The sequence below is a fragment of the Megascapheus bottae genome, chromosome 23, assembly GCF_031878675.1.
Source record: "Megascapheus bottae isolate mThoBot1 chromosome 23, mThoBot2.hap1, whole genome shotgun sequence".
NCBI lineage: Eukaryota > Metazoa > Chordata > Mammalia > Rodentia > Geomyidae > Megascapheus > Megascapheus bottae.
The window spans coordinates 27,802,741-27,827,238 of record NC_143531.1 but is presented as its reverse complement, the minus strand read 5'-3'; the positions used below and the strand labels follow the sequence as shown (position 1 = coordinate 27,827,238).

General features: G+C 49.1%; 2 protein-coding genes across 10 annotated transcripts in view; one reads left to right on the top strand and one right to left on the bottom strand.

The window, feature by feature from the left end:
* The first annotated feature begins 904 nt into the window (after window positions 1–904).
* Window positions 905–13,380, top strand: Noct (nocturnin). Its single transcript, XM_090356944.1, has 3 exons — window positions 905–1,271; window positions 10,840–11,109; window positions 11,555–13,380. Exons 1-3 carry the CDS (start codon window positions 1,076–1,078, stop codon window positions 12,385–12,387), a joined length of 1,299 nt encoding a protein of 432 aa, XP_090213070.1. The 5' UTR covers window positions 905–1,075; the 3' UTR covers window positions 12,388–13,380.
* Window positions 13,381–16,019: 2,639 nt separating this feature from the next.
* Window positions 16,020–24,498, bottom strand: part of Elf2 (E74 like ETS transcription factor 2) — a 60,010-nt gene continuing 51,531 nt past the window's right edge. For all 9 annotated transcript variants that reach the window (XM_090356936.1, XM_090356938.1, XM_090356935.1 and 6 more), the window contains 4 exons: window positions 22,934–23,020; window positions 20,142–20,334; window positions 18,606–18,950; window positions 16,020–17,775 (listed from right to left, as the gene is read on the bottom strand). In XM_090356936.1, coding sequence (XP_090213062.1) covers window positions 17,151–17,775; window positions 18,606–18,950; window positions 20,142–20,334; window positions 22,934–23,020 — 1,250 coding nt within the window. In that variant the 3' untranslated portion in view covers window positions 16,020–17,150. The remainder of the gene's footprint in view (window positions 17,776–18,605; window positions 18,951–20,141; window positions 20,335–22,933; window positions 23,021–24,498) is intronic.

Sequence of the window (24,498 nt, the reverse complement as noted above, 5' to 3'; positions counted from 1 at the left end):
CTCTGACACACCATCCTCACGCTAACTTGATTGTCACACTGACACACGATCCTCATGGTGACACATGATCCCATGCTGACACATGATCCCACGCTGACACACGATCCCCACGCTGACACAATCGTCACGCTGACACGCGATCGTCACGCTGACACACGATCCTCATGCTGACACACGATCCCCACGCTGACACGCGATCCCCACGCTGACACGCGATCCTCATGCTGGCACAATCGTCACGCTGACACGCGATCCCCACACTGACACTCGATTGTCATGCTGACACAATTGTCACGCTGACACATGATCCCCACGCTGACACGCGATCCCCACGCTGACACTCGATCGTCACGCTGACACAATCGTCACGCTGACACACGATCCTCACGCTGACACTCGATCGTCACGCTGACACACGATCCTCACGCTGACACTCGATCGTCACGCTGACACAATCGTCACGCTGACACGCGATCGTCACGCTGACACTCGGATCCCCTCCCGAGCGCACGCCCGCCCGCGCACAGGGAGACCCGGTTCCCCCAGTACCCGGGCTCCGCCCCGGCTCCGCCCCGGCTCCGCCCCGGGCCCCACGGCCTGGGAGGAGGAGGAAAGGCGGCCGGGCGCGTCCATTCCGCCGGCGGGGGACGCCGGCTCCCGCCCCGGGCGTCGCGGGCTCTCCCGGGGCCCCGCCGCCCTCGGCCCGCGCCCCCGGCAGCCCCGTCCTCCGGCGCTCGCTCGGTCCCGGGGGCTCGGCGCGTCCCGGTCCCGGGCCCCCGGCCCCGGCCTCCCGCCGCACTTGGTAGCGCCCGCGGCGTCGGCGGGGCCGCCGGCCTCCCTCCGCGCCAGGCCCGGCGCGCGGCGCAGTCGTCGCCGCCTCGCCTGGCCGCCGCTTCCCCTGGCCGCCGCTTCGCCCGCCTCGCCGTCCCCGGGTCCCGGAGTACCGGAGTCCCCGGCGCTCTCCCGGACGCGGGCGGAGGGGGAAGGATCCGGGCCCCGCCACCGTTCCCGGACGCCCCGACCGCCCCCTCGCCTCGTCGGCTCGGCCTCCCGCGCGCGGGCGGCGACACCCGGCATGTTTCAGAGCCCGCGGCGGCTCTGCTCGGCCCTGCTGCGGAGGGACGGCCCGGGCCTGCGCCGCCTGCCCGACCCCGGCCCGCCCGGCCCCGGCCCGCGCCGCCAGACGCCGCGACCCCCAGCCGGCGCCACCCCCCGACCGCTGACGGCGGTCTCGGCGGGCCCCGGCGCCGCGAGGCCCGGGCCCCGGACAGGTGAGCGCTCAGCGGGGCCCGGCGCGGCCGAGACCGAATGAATGGGAAGCCTGGGCGCGGAGCCGCCGCTGGCCGGGGCGCCCCGGGCCCTGGCCCTGGACCTCGGCTCCGAACCCCGGGCCCCGATCCCGGTCCTCAGCCCCGAACCCTGGCTCCGGCTCCCGAATCCCGGTCCCCGACCCCGGCTCCGGGCCCCGAACCCCGATCCCGGATCCCGGCTCCGGTCTCCGAACCCAGGCTCCGAGCCCCGGTGCCCGACCCCGGCTCCGGACCCCGAACCGCGGATCCCCGGTCCGGCCCCAGAACCCCGGACCCGATCCCGGTCCCGACCCCGACCCTCGGCTCCGGGCCTCGGCCGCCGACCCCGGCCGGCCTCTCCCCGGCCCGCGTGGAGCCGCGGGCGGGCGGGCGGTGGTGGCTTTCTGTCCCCTGCCGGCCGGCACTTTCTGGCCCGCGCGCTCACTCGCTGCTTCACACCGGCGGGGATTCCGCCCAGGCGGCCGAACCAGTGCTGGGCCCCGACCCCGGCTCGCCCCGACCCCGGCTCGCTCGGATCCCGGCTCCCCCCGACCCCGGCTCGCTCGGATCCCGGCTCCCCCCGACCCCGGCTCCGCCCGACCCCGGCTCACCCCGACCCCGGCTCGCTCGGATCCCGGCTCCCCCCGACCCCCGTCCGATCAGCTGGCTGGCCTGGCCCTTTTGCCGTCGTGTGTTCTGCCAGTCTGCACCAGCGGGTCGTGGGGGGTGGATTTCGGTGGTGGTGTCAGGTTGCTGCTGTCGAGGATAGTTAAGAACTAGCGTGTGAGAAGTGAGCACTAGAAGACGAAGGGGCCTGGGGCCTGTGACGGAAGCAGGGTCTGCCAGGACGCTAAGCCCTCATCACACTTGGGGGTATTCATTTCAACACCTGTTTAAATGAAGACGGCAAAGCCGATGTCATGGGCATGCCTTTATTCGCAGCCGGGAAACTGAGGCAGATCACAGCTGGAGGGCCCACCTGGCCCCAGGGGATAGGGAGCCCACGAGTGTTCAATGGTTATCCTTAAGAATGATGCGTGTGAAATTCATCGGGATTTTGTTGTGTGTGTTTCACATTTGAAAGTAACTGTTAGAGAGGACATCGTGAATAACTCTGGGTGTGTCTGAGGTACTAGCACATATTCGCATTCCTGCCCGTCCCTCAGAAACCAGGTTAGCCAAGAGGCACGTGCTGGGAGCATGGGTAGCTTGTGTTGAGTAAGTGGTCAGCGCACAGACAAGTTAAAGTGTGCTTCTGGTGTAAGAAGCCCAATGAGCGTTCAGAATGTTGTCTGACATCCTGTGGTTTCGCGAATAAATGAAGGCCTTAGAGTGGGGACAGGTCAGGCGTGGATGATGGGGTTTGTTCAGGGGCCTTGCACGGAGCATCCAGCACCAAGAAGAGAGAAAGGGTGGAGGGACTTTAAGGATGAGTTACTATGGCTGCTGGGTAGCATTCCTTTTCCCTGCTGTTCCAGTGTGTGTGTGGGGGGGAGTGATGCCTTCTCTGAGTCACCGCTGCTGCCCCTTCATCCAGGATCCTGGCACATCCAATGCCAGAGTGGGCTTTACTTTATCTGGAGCACAGTTTATTCCTGTGGTTAGGAAATTTGCATAGCCTAAGGGTGGGGGGGGTCTCTTGCTGCCTGCGTGAGTCTTCATGGCCTGTGTGCTTCCCAGGTGAGTGCCAGCAGTGTCTCGGGATCGAGGCCAGCCTGGGCTGCATGCTTAGACTCAGGCTCGGAGACAAAAGAAGGGGTTGGTTAGAATCAGAAGGGATTACTAGAAAGCATTTCCTTAGGAGAAGCCTGGCTGAGGAACCAACCCTGTTTGAAAGGACAGGCGTAGCCAGGTGGCTCACGCCTGTAATCCTGGTTACTTAGGGGGCTGAGATCTGAGGATCAAGGTCAAAGCCAGCCCAGGCACTTAAAGGACCTGAGACTCTTATCTCCAATTAACCGTGGAGAAAACAAGTGGTGCTTGGCTCTAGGGTAGGGAGGTAGCCTTGAGCTGAAAAGCTCAGGGACAGTGCCCAGGGCAAATTCAAGCCCCTTGACCACCCCCACCCCCCAAAAAAGTGCAGGTTCTTGAATCCCTCTGTATATCTTTAAATGTGAATGCTCCCACCTCTCCCCCCACTGATTCCATATTAATGAGCAGAATGAAGTACAGGTTTGTTTTTGTTTTGAGATGGGAATCTCCACGGGTGGCCCAGGTGGGCCCTTCCACACTCAGCAGTGTTGCAGCGTGAACCCTGTCCTTGCTCCGCAGGTGTGCTACCATTGGAGCCAGCTTGATGGAGTCAACAGCTGCTCCTTTCACCCTGCCCCCCCACTCAGAGGGGCAGTGGTGAGTCCCAACACCTGTCCAGTTTCATAACCATTCCTTATCCAGTGTCCCGTGGCCACTGAGATTTCCTGGGAAGCTGAGGACAGTCGCATCAGGGATAGTGGCTGCCAGGTGAACTGAGGTGAAGAAGACGTGGTGTGTGCCCTTCTCAAGCAGAGGTAGTGGCACCTCCCTTGTGGCTCCTACAGGAGCCACAGACCTTGGCTGGGTCGCTGTCCATCGCCACACCTGTTGCTTTTTTCCTGGGATAGTTTTAAAGGCAAATGTCAGCTCAGTTGAGGAGGCGGGGCTTTATTTTATACGGCCCTTCCCTGTGTGCGGGAAGAAATGTGCAAGCCTGAAGGGAATCGAGCGCTCTGTGGGATTTGCCCAGGGCGGGGCACAGAGGCTCCAGCACTCATACACATTTGCAAACAGTTTAGTTTCATTTTGGGTTTGTTTGTTTGTTTGTTGGGTTAGTCATGGAGCTTAAACTCTGGGCCTGGGCGTTGTCCCTGAGCTCTTCAGCACAAGGCTACCGCCCTACCCCTTGAGCCACAGCACCACTCCCGGTTTTCTGATACGGTTAATTGGAGATAAGAGTCTCACGGACTTTAGTGCCTGGGCTGGCCTTGAACCTCAGATCCTCAGATCTCAGCCTCCTCAGTAGCAAGGATTAAAGCCATTTAGTTTAGAATTTCTTTACATAGTGCTAGACATCACCAAGTCAGATAAACTGGCGGAGCTCTCCACAAGCGTTACTGACCAGCAGCTCCCTCCAGAGGACGCAGTGGGGATGGGGAATCGGCCTGGGGTCACAGACATCTTCCTGACCCGCAGAGGACGCAGTGGGGATGGGGCATCGGCCTGGGGTCACAGACATCTTCCTGACCCGGAGGTGAAGCTGATGCCTGTAAGAGCTTGGCATTGTAGTGCAGATGCATGCATTGGACAGCCCGTGCCACTTAAGAGTGGGGGTGAGTAAATGGTATCACAAGAGCAGGGGGGATCACAGCGGATGCTTGGAGGGAGGGGGTCCTAGGTAGGCACCTAAAAGTGGCTATGTATGAAAGGTTGTAGACCTGTGAAGGAAGGGTGGTCAGGTGTTCTGCCTCATTCCCAAGTAGGATGGATGTGGATTTATGAACCAAACCTGGCCGTGATGCTTTTTTGTTTTTTACTTTGTGCCGTTTCATTTTGGTTTTCCTTTGTTTCATTGGTGAGATCCAAGCTTCTCCACCACTGGCCTGTCCCCAGCCTCCAGCGACAGGAAATGTAGTTGAGATGAGCTCACTGGGTCAGGTCTGTGCAGAAGGGGGGGGTTGTTTTCATTACCTTCCCATCGAGTGTCGCTATACAAGTTTTCTCCTTCCGCTAGTGAAGGATCTTGTGGATTTTAGAAGTCTTCCCTGAGTTTCTCACTTATGCCTCCAGCATTCACGGTATGGAGAGATGTGCAGAAAAGGAATGCTTAAAACCACCTGTATTCTATAGCCATAGTGTGAGAAATCCATGAAAATACCTGCTGAAAGGCCGGTTGTAGCCGTACACACCTATAATCCCAGCATTTGGGAAACAACATAGGAGGCCAGCTCAGGCCACGTGGTGAGAGTCTCGTGGGTGAAGCTCGGCGGTAGAGCCCCTGCCTGGCACACATCGGGCCCTGGTTTGCAGCCAGCAACACTCCAAAGTTACCTGAGAACCATTTCAGTGCAGTGTCTGAGAGGCCCCTCAGCTAGTCTTGATGCAGTCTGTACTGGCACCACACCCAGGGCTGCGTACACACTAGACAGATGCTCTGCCATGGACCCCCTCTCCACTGGCATGCCCTGTAGAATGCTGGGGTGGGGGGCTGAAGCCGGCGCCTGGGGGAAGACCCCTCACCTCAGAGCTAGCTCTTGATCTGGTCTGCATCTCTCTCAGGTCTATTCGCCTTGGGTGCCCTTCTGAGGCATACTGCCCACTTCTAGAACTTCTCTCTGTTTCGTCCAGCAGGCAGAAGTGTGTGTCTGTGTGAAGGTCAGGGTGGTTCCTGAGTGGCTGCCTCCTGCAGACCTTTTGCCCTCCAGCACCTTACCCCGCCCCCTCCTGGTCCTGGCTGTTCTGACCTGAGCTGTCTTCCGGGAATCCCTCGCATTTTATTTCTCTCTCTGCTGGCAGCATCCCTTCCTGTTTTGCAGTAGCATCAATTCTCAAACGTGGGAATTAGCACTTGGCATAAACATTTTGAAACCATTGGCCTTTTCCTTCCTTCCTTCCCTTCCTTCCTTTCTTTCATGGATCATGGGGTTTGAACTCTGGGCCTGGGCACTATCCCTGAGCTCTTCAGCTACCTCCCTACCCCTTAAGACACAGGGCCACTTCCGGTTTTCCAGTGGTTAGCTGGAGATTAGAGTCTCATGAGACTTCTGTGTCCAGGCTGGCTTTGAACCTTGATCCTCAGATGTCAGCCTCCTGAGTAGTTAGGATTACAGGTGTGAGCCACTGCACCCAGATTCTCCCCCCCCCCCCCCGGCATTGTTCAGTGACTGAAAAATCTTTTACTGACTTTTATGACACATATAGAAACTAATTTCATTTTAATTAAAAATTTACACAAAAGGTTGGACAAGCTGTCTTAAAAAGCCAGCTAGTAAATAGTTTAGGCCAGAGAGCATCATAGATGTAAGTGTCCTGCACAGAGGTTTTATGGTCACTGAAATGTAACTGTCCTGTCCATTCCACATGCCATGGCTTTACTGCCAAGACGGCCTCCAGGTCACTCAGAAGTGAAAAGCAAGGATGGTTTTCCTCAGCTCGCCAGCTGCAGAGCACAGCTGAGAATCCCCTGACCCGGGGATGGCGGCACTGTCAGCTGAGCCTCCCTGCCTCCATTCCCGACCCAGGGCAGGGTGCTGCTCACGACGCTCCGATGAGGTGCCACCAGCTTGGTTCTGGTTTGTTTTTCCGTATGTCTCAGCAGTATTCTGGAAAAGTCCAGTTTGTGGGACAACTGATTGAACACCCGTCACATGTGTTGAACGCGGGGGTGGGGAGCGGGGCTTCCTTAGAGATATTTTCTAAGCAAGTCTTTTGACCTTTTCTGAAGAACAATTTAATGTTCCTGCCTTGTGCGCCAGTGCCTGGCACAGCCAGGCCGCCTGCTTGCCACCCTGGGTCTAGGTGCTTGTATTTTTAGACACGGTGGCTGAGTGCTGACCTTCTCTTGATATCGCTGCTAATGCCTGCCCTGAACACTTTGTGCTGTCAGGGCCCTGACGTGGATGGATCAAGAAGCTAGAACTTGACCTCTGCTCCTGGCAGGCGGAGCCGGCTGCCGGGTGTGCCTGGCCTTGCCCGGCCAGCACTGGTCCAAGGGGCACCTGTGCCCCTGGCCAGCACGGCCTTCTCTGGGCCCCCATTGATACCACAGCAAGGCCTTGCCAGACAAGTCTGGTGAAAAGACCTGGAATCCGTCTTCATGTTTCCTTGCATGTATTGACATGTTCACCTCTGAAACCCAGAAAGCCATAGTGGCTCAAAAAATTAAGACTAGCTTAGTTCCCTGAGAGAAGGCCAGGACTGGCGTTCAGATGTTCCAGGTGTAAGAGCCAGACGTGGGGGCTTAAATACTTAATCCTCCGCTCTGTACTCACTAAGTATGTACAGGCTCTACATCCACGCTGTCTGTGTTACCAAGCGTCTCCACTCATTTGGCCACATTGAGGAGGTTACTGAAAAGCCCAGTGAGAAAGTTGGCTCCTCCAAATTAGTTGACTTACCTTTCTGAGGCAGTGCAGTGGCTGGCCAGTAGGCGGCAGCATGGGACTGTCATTTCATGATCCCTAGCTGTGCTGCTTGTCCTTCTGAGCTTTGGGTATGCTGTGTATTTATTCCTCAAGGTTTCCTTGAGTCCCTGTTGGATTGGTTTGGGCAGCTTCCCACACGGATACCCAAGATGATTCTGGCTTTTGCTTATTCTTGAGTCGCAAGCTTAAACCTGGGGGAACAATGCTGTGCAGAAACTAGTGGTGGGCAAAGCCAGGGGAAGGCTGTGTGGAGAGGCGCCTCTGTGACTTAGTGCTGTTAGTTATGCCGTCAGTGTGGGTTCCAGCTCTTGGAGCTGTGGTCAGTGATCTTGTTAGTGAAGTGCTTTTGTTTCCCTCCAGGCCAGCACTAGAGAACTTGTGCTGTGACCCAGGACTCACCAGAGCCCAGGAATTCATCATTACCCTGGACATATGTTATGCTCCAGACTAAAACTAAACTTTTTTTCCCTCTCCAGGAGATTGCCTGGTGTCTGTCAACCTTAAAGATGTTCACTCTAGAATAGATTCTCTGAGGGCCATGTACATTCTTGCCTATTAAGGGCTTTTGGCTCAGTTCCCCATTAGGCCAGTTTTACATCTTTTTAAGTTTTGAATAAGGAGAGATTCTCATTCATGGTAAGCAGAGTGACTCTGAAGTTTTCCTGTCTTTTACTGCACATGAGCATCAGATAGTTCCAAAAGGGAACTAGTTATAAGTTTCTTTTTTGCCAGTCCTGGGGGCTTGAACTCAGAGCCTGGGCACTGTCCTTGGACACTTTGTCACTCAAGGCTAGTGCTTTGCCACTTGAGCTACAGCACCACTTCCAGCTTTTTCTGAGTATGTGGTACCAAGGAATTGAACCCAGGGCTTTGTGCATGCGAGGGGAGCATTCTGCCACGAGGCTATGCTCCCAGCCCCAGCATATTCCTTTCAATTTAAAAAAAAAAAAAAAGTTTTAATGAGGCTTGGAGTATGCCTCAGTGGAAGCCTACCTTCTGCGTGCAAGGCCCTGGATTGAGTGTTCGATCCCTAGAGAACACACAGCTGTGTGAGAGTGAGATTACTGGGGATTGAACTCGGGACCTGGTGCTATCCCAGAGCTTTTCACTCAGGGCTGGCACTCCACCACTCGATTTCACATCTCCACTGGAGGCGAGAGTCATTCAGACTTTCCTGCCCCAGAAGGCTTCAAACCACAGCCTCCTGAGTTGCTAGGGTTACAAGCATGAGCCACTGGCACCCGGCTATACACGACCTCAAGTGCTACACTCAGCACTCGACGTGACACCGTTAGATTTGGTCGTGACATCTCTCTGAAACACTGGCACGCTCATATCCTGTTTCTGCCTCACTGAAGGAAGAACATTCCGGGTAAAACTGAATGTGCTTCCTTGGAAAGTGCCCTGCCGGGACTGTTCTCTGCTTCTGGGCAGGACAGGGAGCCTCACATAGGCAGGCGGTCACCTGCTTGGCCGTCAAGCTCCGGCTCTTCAAAGCAACTCTCACCACTGCTGCTTTTCTCTCCTTTTTAGGCAAAATGTTCCCAAAGTCACTTCTCTTCCTTGTCTTATTTCTTACTCTCCCTATGACTCCACCAAAAAAGAAAAGAAATTGCTGTTTGTGGCACCAGAGCGTGAGGTGTTGCTATCCCCATTTTCCTAGAACCCCCAGCAGCCCAGGCACAGGCAGATCTACTGCTTGCTTCTGTCCTCCTTGGCCGGCCCAGTCTGTTGGAGCAGACACCGCTGGCCACCTTTCTCCCTCGGGCCCCTCTGCCCAGGCACAGCTCACAAGTACTAATTTCTGGTTCGTACCTCTTCTGGGAAGGCAGGGATTTGGGTCTGTGTGGATCACCGATGTGTCCAGGAGACTGGTGTGAGTCTGGCACTCGTGGGCAGTAGTGCACGTTTGTGTCCACAGCTTATGCAGGTGCTAGGAAGCGAGGCCACCAAAGGTGGGCTGTGTGAATGGAGCCAGCGAGTGCTCCCTCCTCTGCTCCTTATTGGAGAAGTCGCTCTGCTGTCTCCTAAGGCCTCTGGTGGTTCTGAGTACCTGGAGCACCTGCTAGCCTGTTGAAGGGGGGGTCCTGTCCCCCCATCCTGCTGAGGGACCATCCCCAGGACGGCTCAGATTAGGTGAAGGAGATTAGCTCTGCCAGTGAGCGGGGGCGGCGACCCCACGACAGGTGGCCTAGGTGTGAGGTGGGTGGAGTGTTCCCTCGGCCTCCTCACCTGCCCTGAGTGTGGCAGGTCTGGGCTTACACACTAGCACTCCATTCTGCGTTTATGTTTTTGGTCTGAGGCCAGGACTTGAATCGTTCAGTACCTGATTCTTTTACTCATTGGCTCGCACCCCACCTCCAGCCCCTCAATTTTGTATCTAGAGTCCATCTTGTGGACTGTCTTTGGGTAAGACCTGGCTGGAGGGGGGCGGGGCGTGTCTCAAAGACAGGATTAGCCAGTTGAAGACTGTGTTCTTGGTGAATTAAAATGAAGGGATTAAAAAAAAAAAAAGCACTGGGTCCTTGATGCCAGTCCTGGACTTTCCCTCCCCGCTCCCTGTACGTACCAACCTATTTTCTAGGCTTTTTTTGTGCTAGGATTTGAACTCAGCACCTCATACTTGCTCAGCTGGTACTCTACCAGTTGAGCCACACATCTAACCCTGTTTTTTTTTGTTTGTTTGTTTGGGGTTTTTTGCCGTCTATTTTGGAGATATAATCTCGAAAGCTTTCTACCCAGGCTGGCCTTGAGCCACTGTCCTCCAGAGTTCAGCCTTCTGAGTAGCTAGGATTACAGACATGAGGCACCCATTTTATAGGGTCATTTTGTAGGCTTTTGAAGATGTAGCAATTGGAGCCCGGCGCAATGGCTCATACCTGTAATCTTAGCTACTCAAGACGCTGAGATCTGAGGATCAAGGTTCAAAGCCAGCCCAGCACAGAAGAACCTAAGACTCTTATCTCCAATTAACCTCTAGAAAATGGGAAGTGGGGCTTTGGCTCAAAGGTAGAGCTGTAGCGTTGAGCTGAAGAGCTCAGGGACAGTGACCTGGCCCAGAGTTCAAGCCCCATGACACCCCCCGCCCCCAAAAAATTAGCAATTGGTATAATTACAATGCTCAGTAATGTTTGCAGTCCCACATAAAGCCTAGTCCTGAGGTATCAGAGGCAGGGCATATAGGTACCACAAAACGTGGTCCATACTGATAGCATGACAAGGACAGCTACTTGTGATAAACGTCATGCAAATTACCCAAGTTCCTGTTAAGACACAGCTTTGGTAAGGCTGGGTTTACAGCATATAAAGAAGTCGTGGGTTAGAAGAGGCCATCAAGGTGAGTCTTCTCCCTCAGAAGAATTAGAGACCAGGTGGAAAGCCTGTGTGTGCACAGGGCCGAGGGCCCGGAGCTGACGTGACTCCACCTCCTGTAGTGTACTCCATGGGACACGGGACCAGCCGACTCTACAGTGCCCTCGCCAAGACGCTGGCCAGCGGCACTGCCGCCCAGCACCCCGAGGACTTGCTGTCCCCCGACCCCGAGCACCTGGAGCCCATCGATCCCAAAGAGCTTCTGGAGGAGTGCCGGGCAGTCCTGCACACGCGGCCGCCCCGGTTCCAGCGGGACTTTGTGAGCGTGAGGACGGAGTGCCCCAGCAGCCACCCCCCCATTCGGGTCATGCAGTGGAACATCCTAGCACAAGGTAGGTGGACCCCAGCCCCCGCCCCGGCCCTGCCCTCCTCTCCTTGCTACTTCGGCAGCTCTGGTGGGGTCACTCACAGGTCCAGCCTGGTGAGATTGATGTGACGGGCTCTCAGCCCCATTCACCTGTAGACACTGACACCCCAGAGACGTCGCTCAGCTTCTCTGTTGGTCACAGTGCTTTGTGGGTTAGTCAGATGAAACAGGAGGCATCCATCTGGGGCCCCGCGGGGAGCAGGGGGGCTCTGTGAACTCGCTGGGCTCTTGTGTTTCCAGGTGTGCGTCTGTTAGGTAGGAAAGGCAGCCGTGACAGACACGGATTAGGTCCGTGGATTAGGCCAACCCACGAGCCTTTGTGTCTTTGACACGAATAAAGAAATGTGTCGCCTGCCTCCTCCAGGGCCGTGGTCTGTCCTGGCTGACAGCTGGCTGGCTTCTCTTTCCAGCTCTCGGGGAGGGCAAGGACAACTTTGCGCAGTGCCCCGCGGAAGCCCTGAGGTGGGAGGAGCGCAAGTGCCTCATCCTCGAGGAGATCCTGGCCTACCAGCCTGACATCTTGTGCCTGCAAGAGGTGGATCACTATTTCGACACCTTCCAGCCGCTCCTCAGCAGGCTGGGCTACCAGGGCACCTTCTTCCCCAAGCCCTGGTCGCCCTGTCTGGACGTGGAGCACAACAACGGACCAGATGGCTGCGCCTTATTTTTCCTCCAAAACCGATTCGAGCTCATCAACAGTGCCAACATCCGGCTGACTGCCATGACGCTGAAAACCAATCAGGTGGCCATCGCCCAGACGCTGCAGTGCCGGGAGTCGGGCCGGCAGCTGTGCGTGGCAGTCACCCACCTGAAAGCGAGGCCGGGCTGGGAGCGGTTCCGGTCGGCTCAGGGCTGTGACCTCCTCCAGAACCTGCAGAGCATCACGCAGGGAGCTGAGACGCCCCTGATCGTCTGCGGGGACTTCAACGCCGAGCCCAGCGAGGAGGTCTACAGACACTTCGCCTCCTCCAGCCTCAACCTGAGCAGCGCCTACACGCTGCTCAGCGCCGACGGGCGGTCAGAGCCCCCATACACCACGTGGAAGATCCGGGCCTCGGGCGAATGCCGGCACACCCTGGACTACATCTGGTACTCCCGGCAGGCGCTCAGCGTCCGGGCCGCGCTGGACCTGCTCACTGAGGAGCAGATCGGGCCCAGCCGACTCCCGTCCTTCCACTACCCCTCGGACCACCTGTCTCTGGTGTGTGACTTCAGCTTCAGGGAGCCTGGCAGACTTCTCTGACTGCCTGGGCCAGGCTTGACAGGGGAACCAGATGAGTAGGGCTCCAACCTGCCCTTGGAGAAGAACCTCACTTCAACTCTTCCAGTGAAACCCTAGCAACAAGGGAGCGGGGTTGCACTCCAGTTTTAGCTTTTATTCCTTTCCCTTATCGTTGCATTCTCAACCAGATGTTTATGGGCATTTAGGCTTATTTTGAAGCTTTTTCAATTTGAGAATGCTGTGGAAAAACTCAAAAGTTGCATAATTAACCAGGAGTATGTAGGAAGTTATTTATTTATGGGTTTTCTTGGTGTCAATGAGATAAGCATGGCCATATTTATTTTTTTCTATCTTCATGTAAAATTTAAGTAAATCCTAGCATTGCACAGAACTGTTGATAGAGACAGTAATCTGGAGTCTTGGAGACGCTGTCATTTGGTGGTCACCGGCCTTTCTCCGTGAGAGCAGGGGACAACTGACCCCTTCATCACAGCCCTCCCGCCTCCCTGGCTCCAGACTGCTCCACTCTCAAGAGATTCCAGTTCTCAGTCGTTTAGTGACTGCTTATGTATTTATACTCTGTCAGAATTAATTTTGGTGTACATCTGTTGGTTACTTGATCTGTCTACTTGCATAGGGCTTGTGTTTCACCATAGGGGCCGTTTATAAGAAAGTGGTAGATTACAGGTGAAGCCTCTTTCTGACAAAACCTACTGCTGATTCACTGTAAATAGTGACAAGGAATAAACGATAAATCTTCTAAAGCTAGTGCTTCTAATGGCTGGGGTTGGGGGGTGAGGGTTGATGGTACTAGGTTTGAAACATTCTTCGGGGTGCTTCCCCTTTCCATCATGATGCTAGGACACGCATGCTGCTTTGAAGCATTTGAAAACCTGTAGGACTACCTCAACCATCTGATCCTTTTTTTGTCAAGACACTTGAAACCAAAGCTTATTAATTATTCTGAAACATTACAGCATGTTCTGTATATAAATTTACTAAATGGTAACCTTATCTTTGCCTGCTTGTTTTACATTGCAACACAAGTCAAAAGGGATGACTGACTGCTAAGTGGGTGACGGATTCCGGTTCCCATCCATTGCAACCCTTACAAACACCCTGTCATCCAACATTTTAAAATTCGGTTTGTGAGAATATAAGAGCCATCGTGTGACAGAACAGGCAGATTCAGACGCTATCCTTTCATAAACCATCCTTATCTTTTGAGTGGGAAGGAAAGGGAGAATTCTAGGGCTGTGTCTAAAACTAACCTGGGAGGCAGAGGGAAAATTCAATGTGTAGGCCTTCAAACAACAATGAGCTGCATTAAGTGGTTGCTCTGAAGCTGACACCCATAATTGTTTCTTAAATAGGATTTGAACTTCAAATTCATTGCTGCCACTGCTTATAGATGTCTTTTTTCCATTAACAAACTACTTAATAGTTTCAGAACTGTCTTGAATCTTCCAAAACAAGTGTTGACTTCACCATTTGAACATACAGCCTTTTCTATCTTATTCAAATAATTTGGCTGTATTTTGAATTGAAATCTCTTTTTTTTAAACAGAAAATGCTTTTTGAACCATGCCTCCAGTCCAGCATTTTGGTTAATAAAACTATGGGTGAACGTTGATCCTCCAAGGTCTCAGCGTCCTATTAAATAGCAAAGATACATAAGACCACAGGAGTGAGCCCCAGTGTAGGTTCTTACCACTATAGGGAAATAAGCCTCACAGACAAAAAGCCTTTCTTAGGAAAAAAGCAGACAAGTTGTTACTTAGGCATAAAGTGAAGCAAAGAAAGGTGTCATGGGCAATCATCAATTTTTAAAAGTAGACAAGGTTGCTTAGTCAAACAAAAGGCCTTGTGTTCAAGTCCTAGAACTCTGGAGGGGAAAAAAAAACACTAAGATTAAGGCACAGGATTACATTAAGACAATGAAACATTTACAGGGGAACTGAAGTCTACCTACAGTACTGCCTCATCCTTCCACCACCACCACCACCCTCTCCCAAAAAAAGTTGCCTGGCAAATGGACAGACACCCTGGTCCGAGGTCAAAGGCCTAGTGAGGCAGGAAAAGGCAATGACATTAAGCCATGTTCATGTTGAAACAAGATGTGAATAAAGTTACCGTGATTGTGGTTTACAGGTCCGAGTACACATCGGGAGGGCACACACTGAGAACTTAGCACTCATCCACACATACTAACAGTACATGCACTGCCAAATTTAGGCTTTAAGTGTAACTTATTCTTAAGTATCCATGGGTATCTTCTACAGAGTTAAGATTCTTAGCAAGTGTTAGAAAATCTCCAAGTGCCTGCCTCAGGTCTCAGCAGCTCACTGCTCAGAAGCATGGTATAAAACAATCTTTGGAGCTGGGCAAGTGGCCCAGTGGTGGAGTGCTGGCTTAGCATGCAGAAGCCCTAGGTTCGACTCCACAGTTCCACACAACGCAAAGAAACAGGAAGTGGCACTGGCTCAAATTGTAGAGCACTAGCCTTGAGCACAAAGAGGCCCAGGGACAGTGCAAAGTAAGTCTTTGCAATAAAGGAGAACTGCAGAAGACAAAACTAAACAAAGATATTGAAAGCTGGGAGGTTTAGGAAATGTTTCTAAAGGTGATAGAAATTTGAGATTAACAACCGAGTGGGGTAAAAATCAGTGACTTTCTTGAGGCAGGAAGCATGCTTATGGAAAAATAGACCCCAAATAATAGTTCATCCAAATTTCTAACGGACAACTTCTCTTTAAAGCAGAAAATTTAAAATACTATGACATAGTTGGAAATAGGACATCAGATAATGTATGCTTTTTCTTAACCTGCAAAAGGTTTAAAAAAAAAAAAAAAACCCTAAAAGGGTTGAAAGGAAAAATAAACGGCCTCATCTGAAAGGTTTTTCCTTCTTGTATGTTTTTTTTTCTTTTTGGGTCGGTCATGGGGCTTGAAGTCTGGGCCTGGGCACTGTTCCTGAACTCTTCCGCTCAAGGCTACCGCCCTACTCCTGAAGCCATAGCCCCACTTCCCATTTTCTAGCGGTTAATTGGAGATAGGAGTCTCACAGACTTTTTGTGCCCAGGATGGCTTTGAACCAGATCTCAGTCTCCAGAGTGGCTAGGATTATAAGTGTGAGCCACCACACCCAGCTGCCTGAGTGTTTTATACATGCAAATTCCTTAAGTGTGACCAACCAAAATAGTAAATTCATTTCTGCAAATAGACCATTATAGTGAATAATGGAAACTAGAAGAAAACAGCAATATGCAGGTATTTAAACGGCACAGAACACAGGTAGCTTTTCTTTACACAGTGCAAGGGAAGAATAGGACATGTGACTATAACAGCATCCTCCACACTGGCTTTGGAGTACTACTAAATATGTCACCAGACAGAGGACTAACTGTGAAAAAAAAAACCAAGCTTCAGAGGGGCCTGGAGTTTGGCCTAGTGGTAGAGTGCCTGCCTAGCATGCACCAAGACCCGGGAGTTCCATTCCTCTGTACCACATCCATAGAAAAAAGCCGGAAGTGGTGCTGAGGCTCAAATGGTAGAGCTCGAGAGCTCAGGCCCAGACTGACCCAAGACCCAGCACTGGCACGTGTGCATACACACACACACACACACAAAATCACCAGAGACCAAACTCAAGATAAATTTCATATCTATATTTCAGAAAACCTACTTGAATACACTTTGAAACAAGAGTACAACAAAATAGAATATACTTCAAATGTTGAATATACAAACTATTATAGTTCAAATCTGAACACTGGTACTTTCCCTCTTAAACATCAACTAAAAAGAAAGAAAGAAGAAAGAAGGAAAGGCAGATAAAAGAATGAGAAAGAAAACAAACACCAGGTATTAGGAACTACCTGACAAAAATTCATGCTGAGCCTGAACTTCCAAGGGACTGACCGGAGAACTGAAGCTGACACTGCACCAGGACTGAGCAGGGACACAGCCAGGTACGGCGAAGGTGAGCGCCAGCGGGTCACTGTCCACAATTAAGAAACTGACAGAATTAAACTACCATAAAAATGTTACATGTAAATCCTATAACAATACTGTGCTAGGTACAAGATTTTTAAAATTTTTCTTTTAATAAAAAAGCTTTACACAAACAAGCCATTAGCTTATTTCAAGGAAAAAAAAATTAGTCTAAGGCCTTTGTTTTAAATCAGCTTAAGCTATATGATATATATATATCTATGTATATATATATATATATATAAAAATCGCACTAGATCTTCTTTGCTATCCTCTTTCTTAAGCTTTTGGATCCATTCTTCGATTCACATTCTATAATACCTATTATTAGCAGAGTCTTCACATAGCACCAGTTAAGTGAGTACTGTGCAAACACAGTAATAAATGCTGGTATGCATATGAAATGCATCAAGAATTGCTCTATGTAACAAGGAGATCACCCATCCCAGCCCCTCCCACTGAAAACCATACAACCTCTTACAGGCGTTAGTGTTCCAAATCTTAGTGTAACTGGACAGGGTAGTGAGCTGCTTGGTCCCTTTCAGTCCTTTTTCTTATTGGTGGGTTCAGTTGTTTCCTACTGTAAGAGGCAGTTTTCTGTCAGCATCTTAATTACCCACTGAAACATGGGATAGGCAATTTACTTCCAGTAAGTCTGATTGCTTTCTTATGTGCATTAAAAACGTTTTAAAGTCTTCCCTTGACTTCTCGACGCCCTCCCTCCCTCCCTCGCTGCTGCCGCTGCCCACGTCAGTACTAGCACTAACATCCAGCTCAAGGCGGAGCGGCACTCATTTCTCACAAGTCACCAGTCCTTCAGCTTTCACAGTCACAGGAAGGGCAATGGCTGAAGGCGTACTGACTACTACTACGTGTGTCACTGTCTTATTTCCATCTGCTGGTTTGTCTTCTACCAACTGCAAAGTTTTCACATCGTGCTCTTGCTTTTTCACCCCTGCTTCCGATTTAACCTCTGGTCCTTTTATGACAGCACTGATCACCCGAGGAGGGGTCTGGCCAGAAGCCTGTTGAGCAGGCACTGAGAGTCGCATGACAGGTGTGCCGTGGGCTATGGAAACGGGGGTAAGTGCTCGCACGGCCAGTGGGGTTCCCACAATGTTGATGCTCCCTGAGCCAGTCAGATTCGACTTGGTTTGCAGTTGACACTGTGCAAGTTGAGTAGCTGGGATGGTGATGATTTTGGCAGGCTGCATGGTAATTTTGTCTCCGCTTTCAGCAGAGGTTGGCATCACAGCAGGGATTGTCTGAATGACCACCTTGGAAGGGGCTGATGGTGTGGGACTGGTGCTGGTTATTAGTGGTGCCCCTGCATTCACTGACTGCACTGCCACCGTTGAAATCTTCTGACCCAGTGATGTCATTACAACAGGTACTTGCATTGCCACACGAACCGTCCTGGTAGGTGAGTAAGAAAGACAGTCATTACATTGCATGCTGAATTAGAAGACCCAGGCCACAGTGGCTCCCGCCTGTATTCCTAGCTATTCAGGAGGCATTATGGTTGGAAGCCAGCCCAGGCAGGAAAGTCTGTGAGATGCATCTCCAATTTAACCACCAGAAAACAGGGTAGAGCACTAGCCTTGAGGGGAGAAGAGAGAGAAAAGCTCAGAGAATATACCCAGCCCCTGAGCTCAAGCCCAAGGACGCACCAAATAAAAAAAAAAAAAAAGCTATAAAGTACATAAAACTAGTGTTCCCAAATGTGTGTGTATATATATGTACAAATAACAACTGAAACTTATAAAATACCATGAAGCAAACATTGAGAAGCAGACATTAAAGACATTAAGCAGGAACTGATGGCTCACATCTAAAATCCTGACTACTAAGATCCGAGAAGCATGATTTGAAAGCCAGCCTGGGCACAAAATTCCTTAAGATTCTCATCTCGAATTAACTGGTAACAAGCAGGAAGCTGGTAGCTCAAGTGGCAGAACACCAGCCTTCAGCAAAAAGACTCCGGCACATACACTTATAAACACACTGAAGTCTACCTTTAAAACCATAAAAACAAAATTCAGCTTCATCACAGCATCTACTTCAACAGCAAAATCTACGTTTAAAAGATCAAGCACTTTTCAAAGTCCTGACGATGAAGGATTTTCAAAATGTGAACCACAATGTATTTAGGAGGGAAAAGCATTTCAGCTTTACCAAAAAGCTGTCTCAAAACACAAACCAAACCTCACAAATGAACCCACTCTGCGGCACGGTCGGCCCCTTACCTTGGTGCCGTGGCTGCTGGTGCAGGGGCAGCGGGGGGAGATCTGGACGAGGCGTCCTGCCCGGGAGATGCCATGTTCACCACTCCAGCCACACCCTTCTCTACTCGGGAGCAGTTGACAGATGAGTTCTTTCCACCACGAACAGAAGCTGCTGCTTTCAGGAGACTTTCTGCAGACAGTGACACTCGCTCTAGTGACTTCTCTTCAGCAGCGGCTGCTAAGTCTTCATTGCAGGGTTCACTCTTGTCATCATCGATGACCACTATATTTTTGGGCATGTCTTTGAACTGATACACAAGTCTCTGTCCTTCCACCTTTGCAAGAATTCCCCTTTGGTAGTAGTATCTAGGAGAAAAAAATTACTGAATGAATCCAGTGTATTATTCTACACACACCCACAGCCCATATAGGTCAAACACTAACAGAAACGTTGACTTATCATGTTTGAGATAAGGAAAGAGCTCTTAATGCTCTTGGACAGTTGAAAAAAGCTCCTGATCTGACATAGCAATGAAGCTGGAATGGAGTGTCATATGCCTCATGACTTAAGAATATGTAAAAGTCAAGTAGCTAATGTTGATTCTCTTCACTGGGTTGGCTTTTAAGACAGCCTCACTATGTTGCCCAGGCCAGCCCCATTTGAAATCCTCCTGCCAACATCCCAAGTGTTGGAGTTATAGGAACACACCACGATACACACACTTTATTCCCTTTCTAATAGGAAACAATGTACAGACAGAACGTTTTATTGAAATCTGTGAATACATGAAACCCTGTGTGCAAATACCTCGGCCAGGTCCACAACAACGAAAGTTAAGTATTTTCCCAACTGACAAAACTTGAAAGATTGTTTTTCCTATCAAGATAAATTCATTTATAACATTCATAGGAATTCTTTTTTTTCTTTCTCTTTTCCTCCAGTCTTGGGCTTAAACTCAAGGCCTTGGCACTGTCCTTGAGCATTTTTTGGTCAAGGCTAACACCCTGCCACTTGAGCCACAGCACCACTTCCAGCTTTTTCTGTGTATGTAATACCAAGGAATCAAGCCCAGTGCTTTATTTATTTATTGGGGGGGGGGGAGTTGTCATGGGCTTGAACTCTGGGCCTGAGCTCTGTCCCTGAGCTCTTGAGCACTAGCCAAGATACTGCCCAGGCCCTGAATTCAAGCCCCAGGACTAGCAAAAAAAAACAAAACAAAACACACTTTTCAGTGATGGTGAAATTGTAGTCACACTTCTTTCACTAGCTACTAGACAATATAAAGAGCTACGTATGGGCCAGGAGTTTGGCCTAGTGATAGAGTGCTTTCCTAGCATGCATGAAGACCCGGGTTTGATTCCTTGGTACCACATATATAGAAAAAAGACAGAAGTGGTGCTGTGGCTCAAGTGGTAGAGCTCTGGCCTTGAGAAAGTCTATGCACAGTGTTCAGGCCCTGAGTTCAAGCCCCAGGACTGACAAAAATTAAAATTAAAAATAATAATAAAAAAAGAACAACATAATTTTCATTAGGAACCTGCTCACGGTGGCCTTACCTCAAGGCCCGTCCCATGGTCTCGTAGTTCATGTCTGGCTTGTTCTTATGCTTCCCCCAGAGTTTGGACACTGCCTTTGAGTCCACAAGCTTAAAGATGCCTTTTTCTCTTTGAGTCCACTTAATATACCGGGGACAAGTATTTTTATCTTGAAGTAGATCTAAAAGAAACTCCCATAGATAGGTCGTGTTTCCTTTAAAAACAACGGGTATGTTATTACTTTAAAACTTGTTGACATAATTTAAAAGCAGCTTTTTTTAAATAAAAATCCTCATTATACTTATTTCCTAGTTTTTATCTATGTTTCTAAATAACATACTAATAGAGGTCTTGAGTTTAGTAGAAGGTACTGCCTCCTTCTAACTGAGTTCTTTTAAGGTGAAGGTACAATACATAGTACAAAGTTAGCATTGATTAAATACAAACACATTTATAATCACAGACATGAACTAAACTAAATTACTTTGGACCTTTATTATACTTTTTTTTTTTTGTAATCAGTTATGGGGCTTGAACTCTGGGCTTAGGCACTGTACCTGAGCTACTCAGCTCAAGACTACTACCTTGCCACTGGAACCACAGCACCACTTCAAGTTTTCTGGAAGTTAATTGGAGATAAAAGTCTCATGGAGTTTAGTGCCTGGGATGGCTTTAAACCGAGATCCTCAGATCTCAATCCCTTGAGTAGCTAGAATTATAGCCACCAGCGCCCAGCTGGACCTTTATTATACTTTAAGCCCAAATTCAACATGAAGCTTATCTACAAGTACTGAGTTTTAATAATATAGTAAAGCAATATGCAATGCAATGTGTGAAACATTCTGGCATATACTTTTGATCTGCTAGAATCAAACTCTGAGGTCTATGTCTTCTATGGTGGTACAAACTTCCTTCTATCCTTGAAGCAAATTTACCATTTTCTTTTGGACTGCTAGTAAATACATATAAAAATAGCAATAAAATCTATGTCCTCTATAAACAGATTTTTCTCTACATTCCTAATCTCTTTCTACTTTGTCTGTAGTGAAGAAAGGTAATACTGCCTTTCAAGAATTTCACTGTTGCCAAGCCCAGTGGCTCACACCTATAATCCTTGAGCTGAAGAGCTCAGGGATAGCGCTCAGGCCAGAGTTCAGAGCTCCATGACTGACCAAAAAAAAAAAAAATTTCACTGTCTATGAAAATATTTGGTTAAAGACAGTTGCTGGGTGCTTGTGGACCACATCTGCAATCCTAGGTACTTAGGATGCCTCTGAGATCTGAGGTTCAAATTTAGCCAAAGGGAAGAAAAGCCTATGAGATGTTTATTTCCACTTAACCAGCAAAAAGCTAGAACTGGAGCTGTGGGTCAAGTAGTAGAGTGCCAGGGTAAATGTAACTATGAAATCCTGGCTCCCCATCTACAAGTAAATATAAGTTAATAAAAAAAATATTTATATATATTAACCTTGAGTCACATGTTGTTTATGCATGTAGTTTCAACTACCTGCAAGGTAGAGGCAAGAAGATCAAGAATTTGAGGCCAGTCCTTACAATGGCAGAGAAAGTTTATCTCAAAAACAAAATATAAGCCACCTATTGGTGGCTCACTCCTATAATCCTGTCTACTTGAGAAGTTGAGAATGAAAAATCAAGGTTCAGGATCAGATGGAAAATTTTAGAAGAACCCTTCCCTTTTCAGTGGCAAGTTGTACATGGTGGCATACATCTGTTTTTCTAACCTGTGTCGGGAAACTTAAACAGGAATCAAGCCCAGGCTCCGGTGCTGAGGCAAAATACACATGAGACCCTATCTCAATATTAAGCAACAGCCAGTATCAGTGGCTCAAGGTGGCTCAAGACTATTAATACTAGTTACTCAGCGGGCTGAGGAAAAAAAAAAAGGAAAAAACTCAGAAAAGGAAGCTTTGTCAGCATTATTTGCAATGGAAGATTTTGAATCCAGGCTTGACTAGAATTAACTGCCATCTTCACTTTACAATTCAGCTTTGCTAGTACTATGCTATTTTGTAAAGTTTCCCATAAATGTTAAAAGACAAAATCAAAGGTATTAGAAATGAGAAATGACCAAAGAGAGACAAGCACATAAAAATATCTGAAGTCAGGCTAGAGTTTGGCCTAGTGGTAGTGCCTGACTAGCACGCACAAAGACCTGGGTTTAATTCTTCAATACCACATACAAAGAAAAAGGCACAAGTGGTGCTGTGGCTCAAGTGGTAGAGCGCTAGCCTTGAGAAAGCCCAAGGAAGGTGCTCCAAAAAAAAATCTGAAGTCTATGTCAAATGCAATCATCTGTCTCTGAGAAAGTACTCAATGTTAAGTAGAGCTTTCTGACCTAACTAAATATTTACTCTCTTTTGTAGGTTTACTGGACTTCAAGAAAGCACAAAATGGAAAAGCTTGATGCAGTTTTTATTTTTTACTGAGGATATACATAATTCAGCAAAAATTTAAGTTTTCACTCATGACTGAAACGTTTAGGCTGGAAAGTTAAATCTAGCCTCGAAGTCTCATACAGATTCGAACATGTTAAAATAATATGCATTAGCAAACAAATCTTAGGTATAAACTTCCTTTTAATTCAGTGACATCTATACAGATGTCAGTAAATGCAGGGCCTGCTCCTCTGGCCTCACCATGGTACAGCTAAAGCTGTAGATGATAAAATAACCATCTGACACATTTTAACAAAGTTCCCCACATGTGCATGCACTAGAAATAATTTTCTTACAAGTGTAAAAAGCCACCTGATTGGGAAATACAATTTTGTACCCAAAATAGCCTTCAATTACCTTTTCCTTCTCTGGGCTTCTTCTTGATTCCTAACTCAGGAGACCCATTGGGAATTGGTGATTGCTGGGTCTTTGGTTTACGGCCAACTAGAAAAGATATTGAAAAACAACACAAAACAAAAAATCAGCACTCTGGTAACATTACTTATTAAAGGAGACAGTAATATGTGAAATAAAATGCTCAAAAGGCATGAGTAACCACACTTACTGAAAAGTTTGAAGTTCGTAGTACAAAATATATAATAATCAAGGATTCCATACTGCTACTTCTGATTGTAAACGTCTGCTTTGGCAAAATTTAGAACATCAAGTTTTCTGGTTTCCTTGTTAAAATTGACCTTAATTTCTCAACTTGAATAATACTTATATGATATATATGAAATAAGTGAGTAACAAAATCAACATCATCACCATCTCCTAATAATTCAAGGCGAAAGGCCCTACAGCCATGTTTAACAAAAAGAGAAAGAGCTAGGCAAGCATAGTAGTGCTTGCTTGTAGAACAGCTACTGAAGGGCTCATTCAATTAAGGTCAGCACAGAAACCCAGAGAGATGCCCTCTTTGAAAGGAGACAGAATGTGAAAGGATAGCCTAAAATGTCTTAAATTACTTAGAAAATAGCCTTTCTTGAAAAACTCATAAACCATTATTATTCCTCAGTAGAAAAGAGGGTTCTACAGTGAAACAGACTTTTAAAATACAGAATGGTAGGGCCGGGAGTTTGGCCTAGTGGTTAAAGTGCTTGCCTAGCATGCATGAAGACCCGGGTTCGATTCCTCAGTACCACATACATAGAAAAAAGCCAGAAGTGGTGCTGAGGCTCAAGTGGTACAGCTCTAGCCTTGAGAAAGTCCAAGGACAGTGCTCAGGCCCTGAGCTCAAGCCCAGGACTGGCAAAAAAAAAAAAAATACAGAATGGTAGCCAGGCACTGGTGGCTCACACTCTGAATCCTAGCCCCTCAGGAGACAGATCTAAGGATTGCAATTTGAAGCCATCCCAGACAGCAAAGTCCATGAGACTCTCATCTGTAATTAAACACCAAAAGCCCGATGTGGAGCTGTGGCTCAAGTGGTAGAGTGATAACTTTGAGCCAACAAAGCTCAAGGACAGCCCAATCAAGTTCCAAGTTCAAGCCCCAGAATCAACACCAAAACCCAAGTACTGAAGGCTATCCTCACCTGGAGAGTCACAGTGCACGTGAGCACACTAATGGAGTTAACAGCCACAACCCTCCCTTCCCAGAGCTGCTTCTGCCCCCACTGATGCCAACACGTAGAAAGGACATCCACAAAGGAGCCCAACCCCAAATTTACTTCACTTGGGATTAGAGGTGTGGGTCATGTGGTAGGGTGCCTGCCAATAGGCATAAAGCATCAGATAATGAGTTTGAGTCACACTGGTAACCCACTGGGGGGGGGGGGGGAGGAGAAACCAGAAAGAACCGAATGTTACTCTGTCCAAAATCAACAACCTCAGAGATGTGAAGATTAAAGTTCAGATAAAGACACATCTCCAATTAACCAGCAATAACCAAGAACTGGAGTTGTGGCTCAAATGGTATAG

Bases quoted from the DNA above. Each gene is read 5' to 3' on its own strand.
- Noct (XM_090356944.1), top strand. From the start codon at position 1,076: ATGTTTCAGAGCCCGCGGCGGCTCTGCTCGGCCCTGCTGCGGAGGGAC. The intron at 1,272-10,839 runs GTGAGCGCTCAG...CACCTCCTGTAG, and splicing joins GAGGCCCGGGCCCCGGACAG to TGTACTCCATGGGACACGGG. The intron at 11,110-11,554 runs GTAGGTGGACCC...TTCTCTTTCCAG, and splicing joins GTGGAACATCCTAGCACAAG to CTCTCGGGGAGGGCAAGGAC.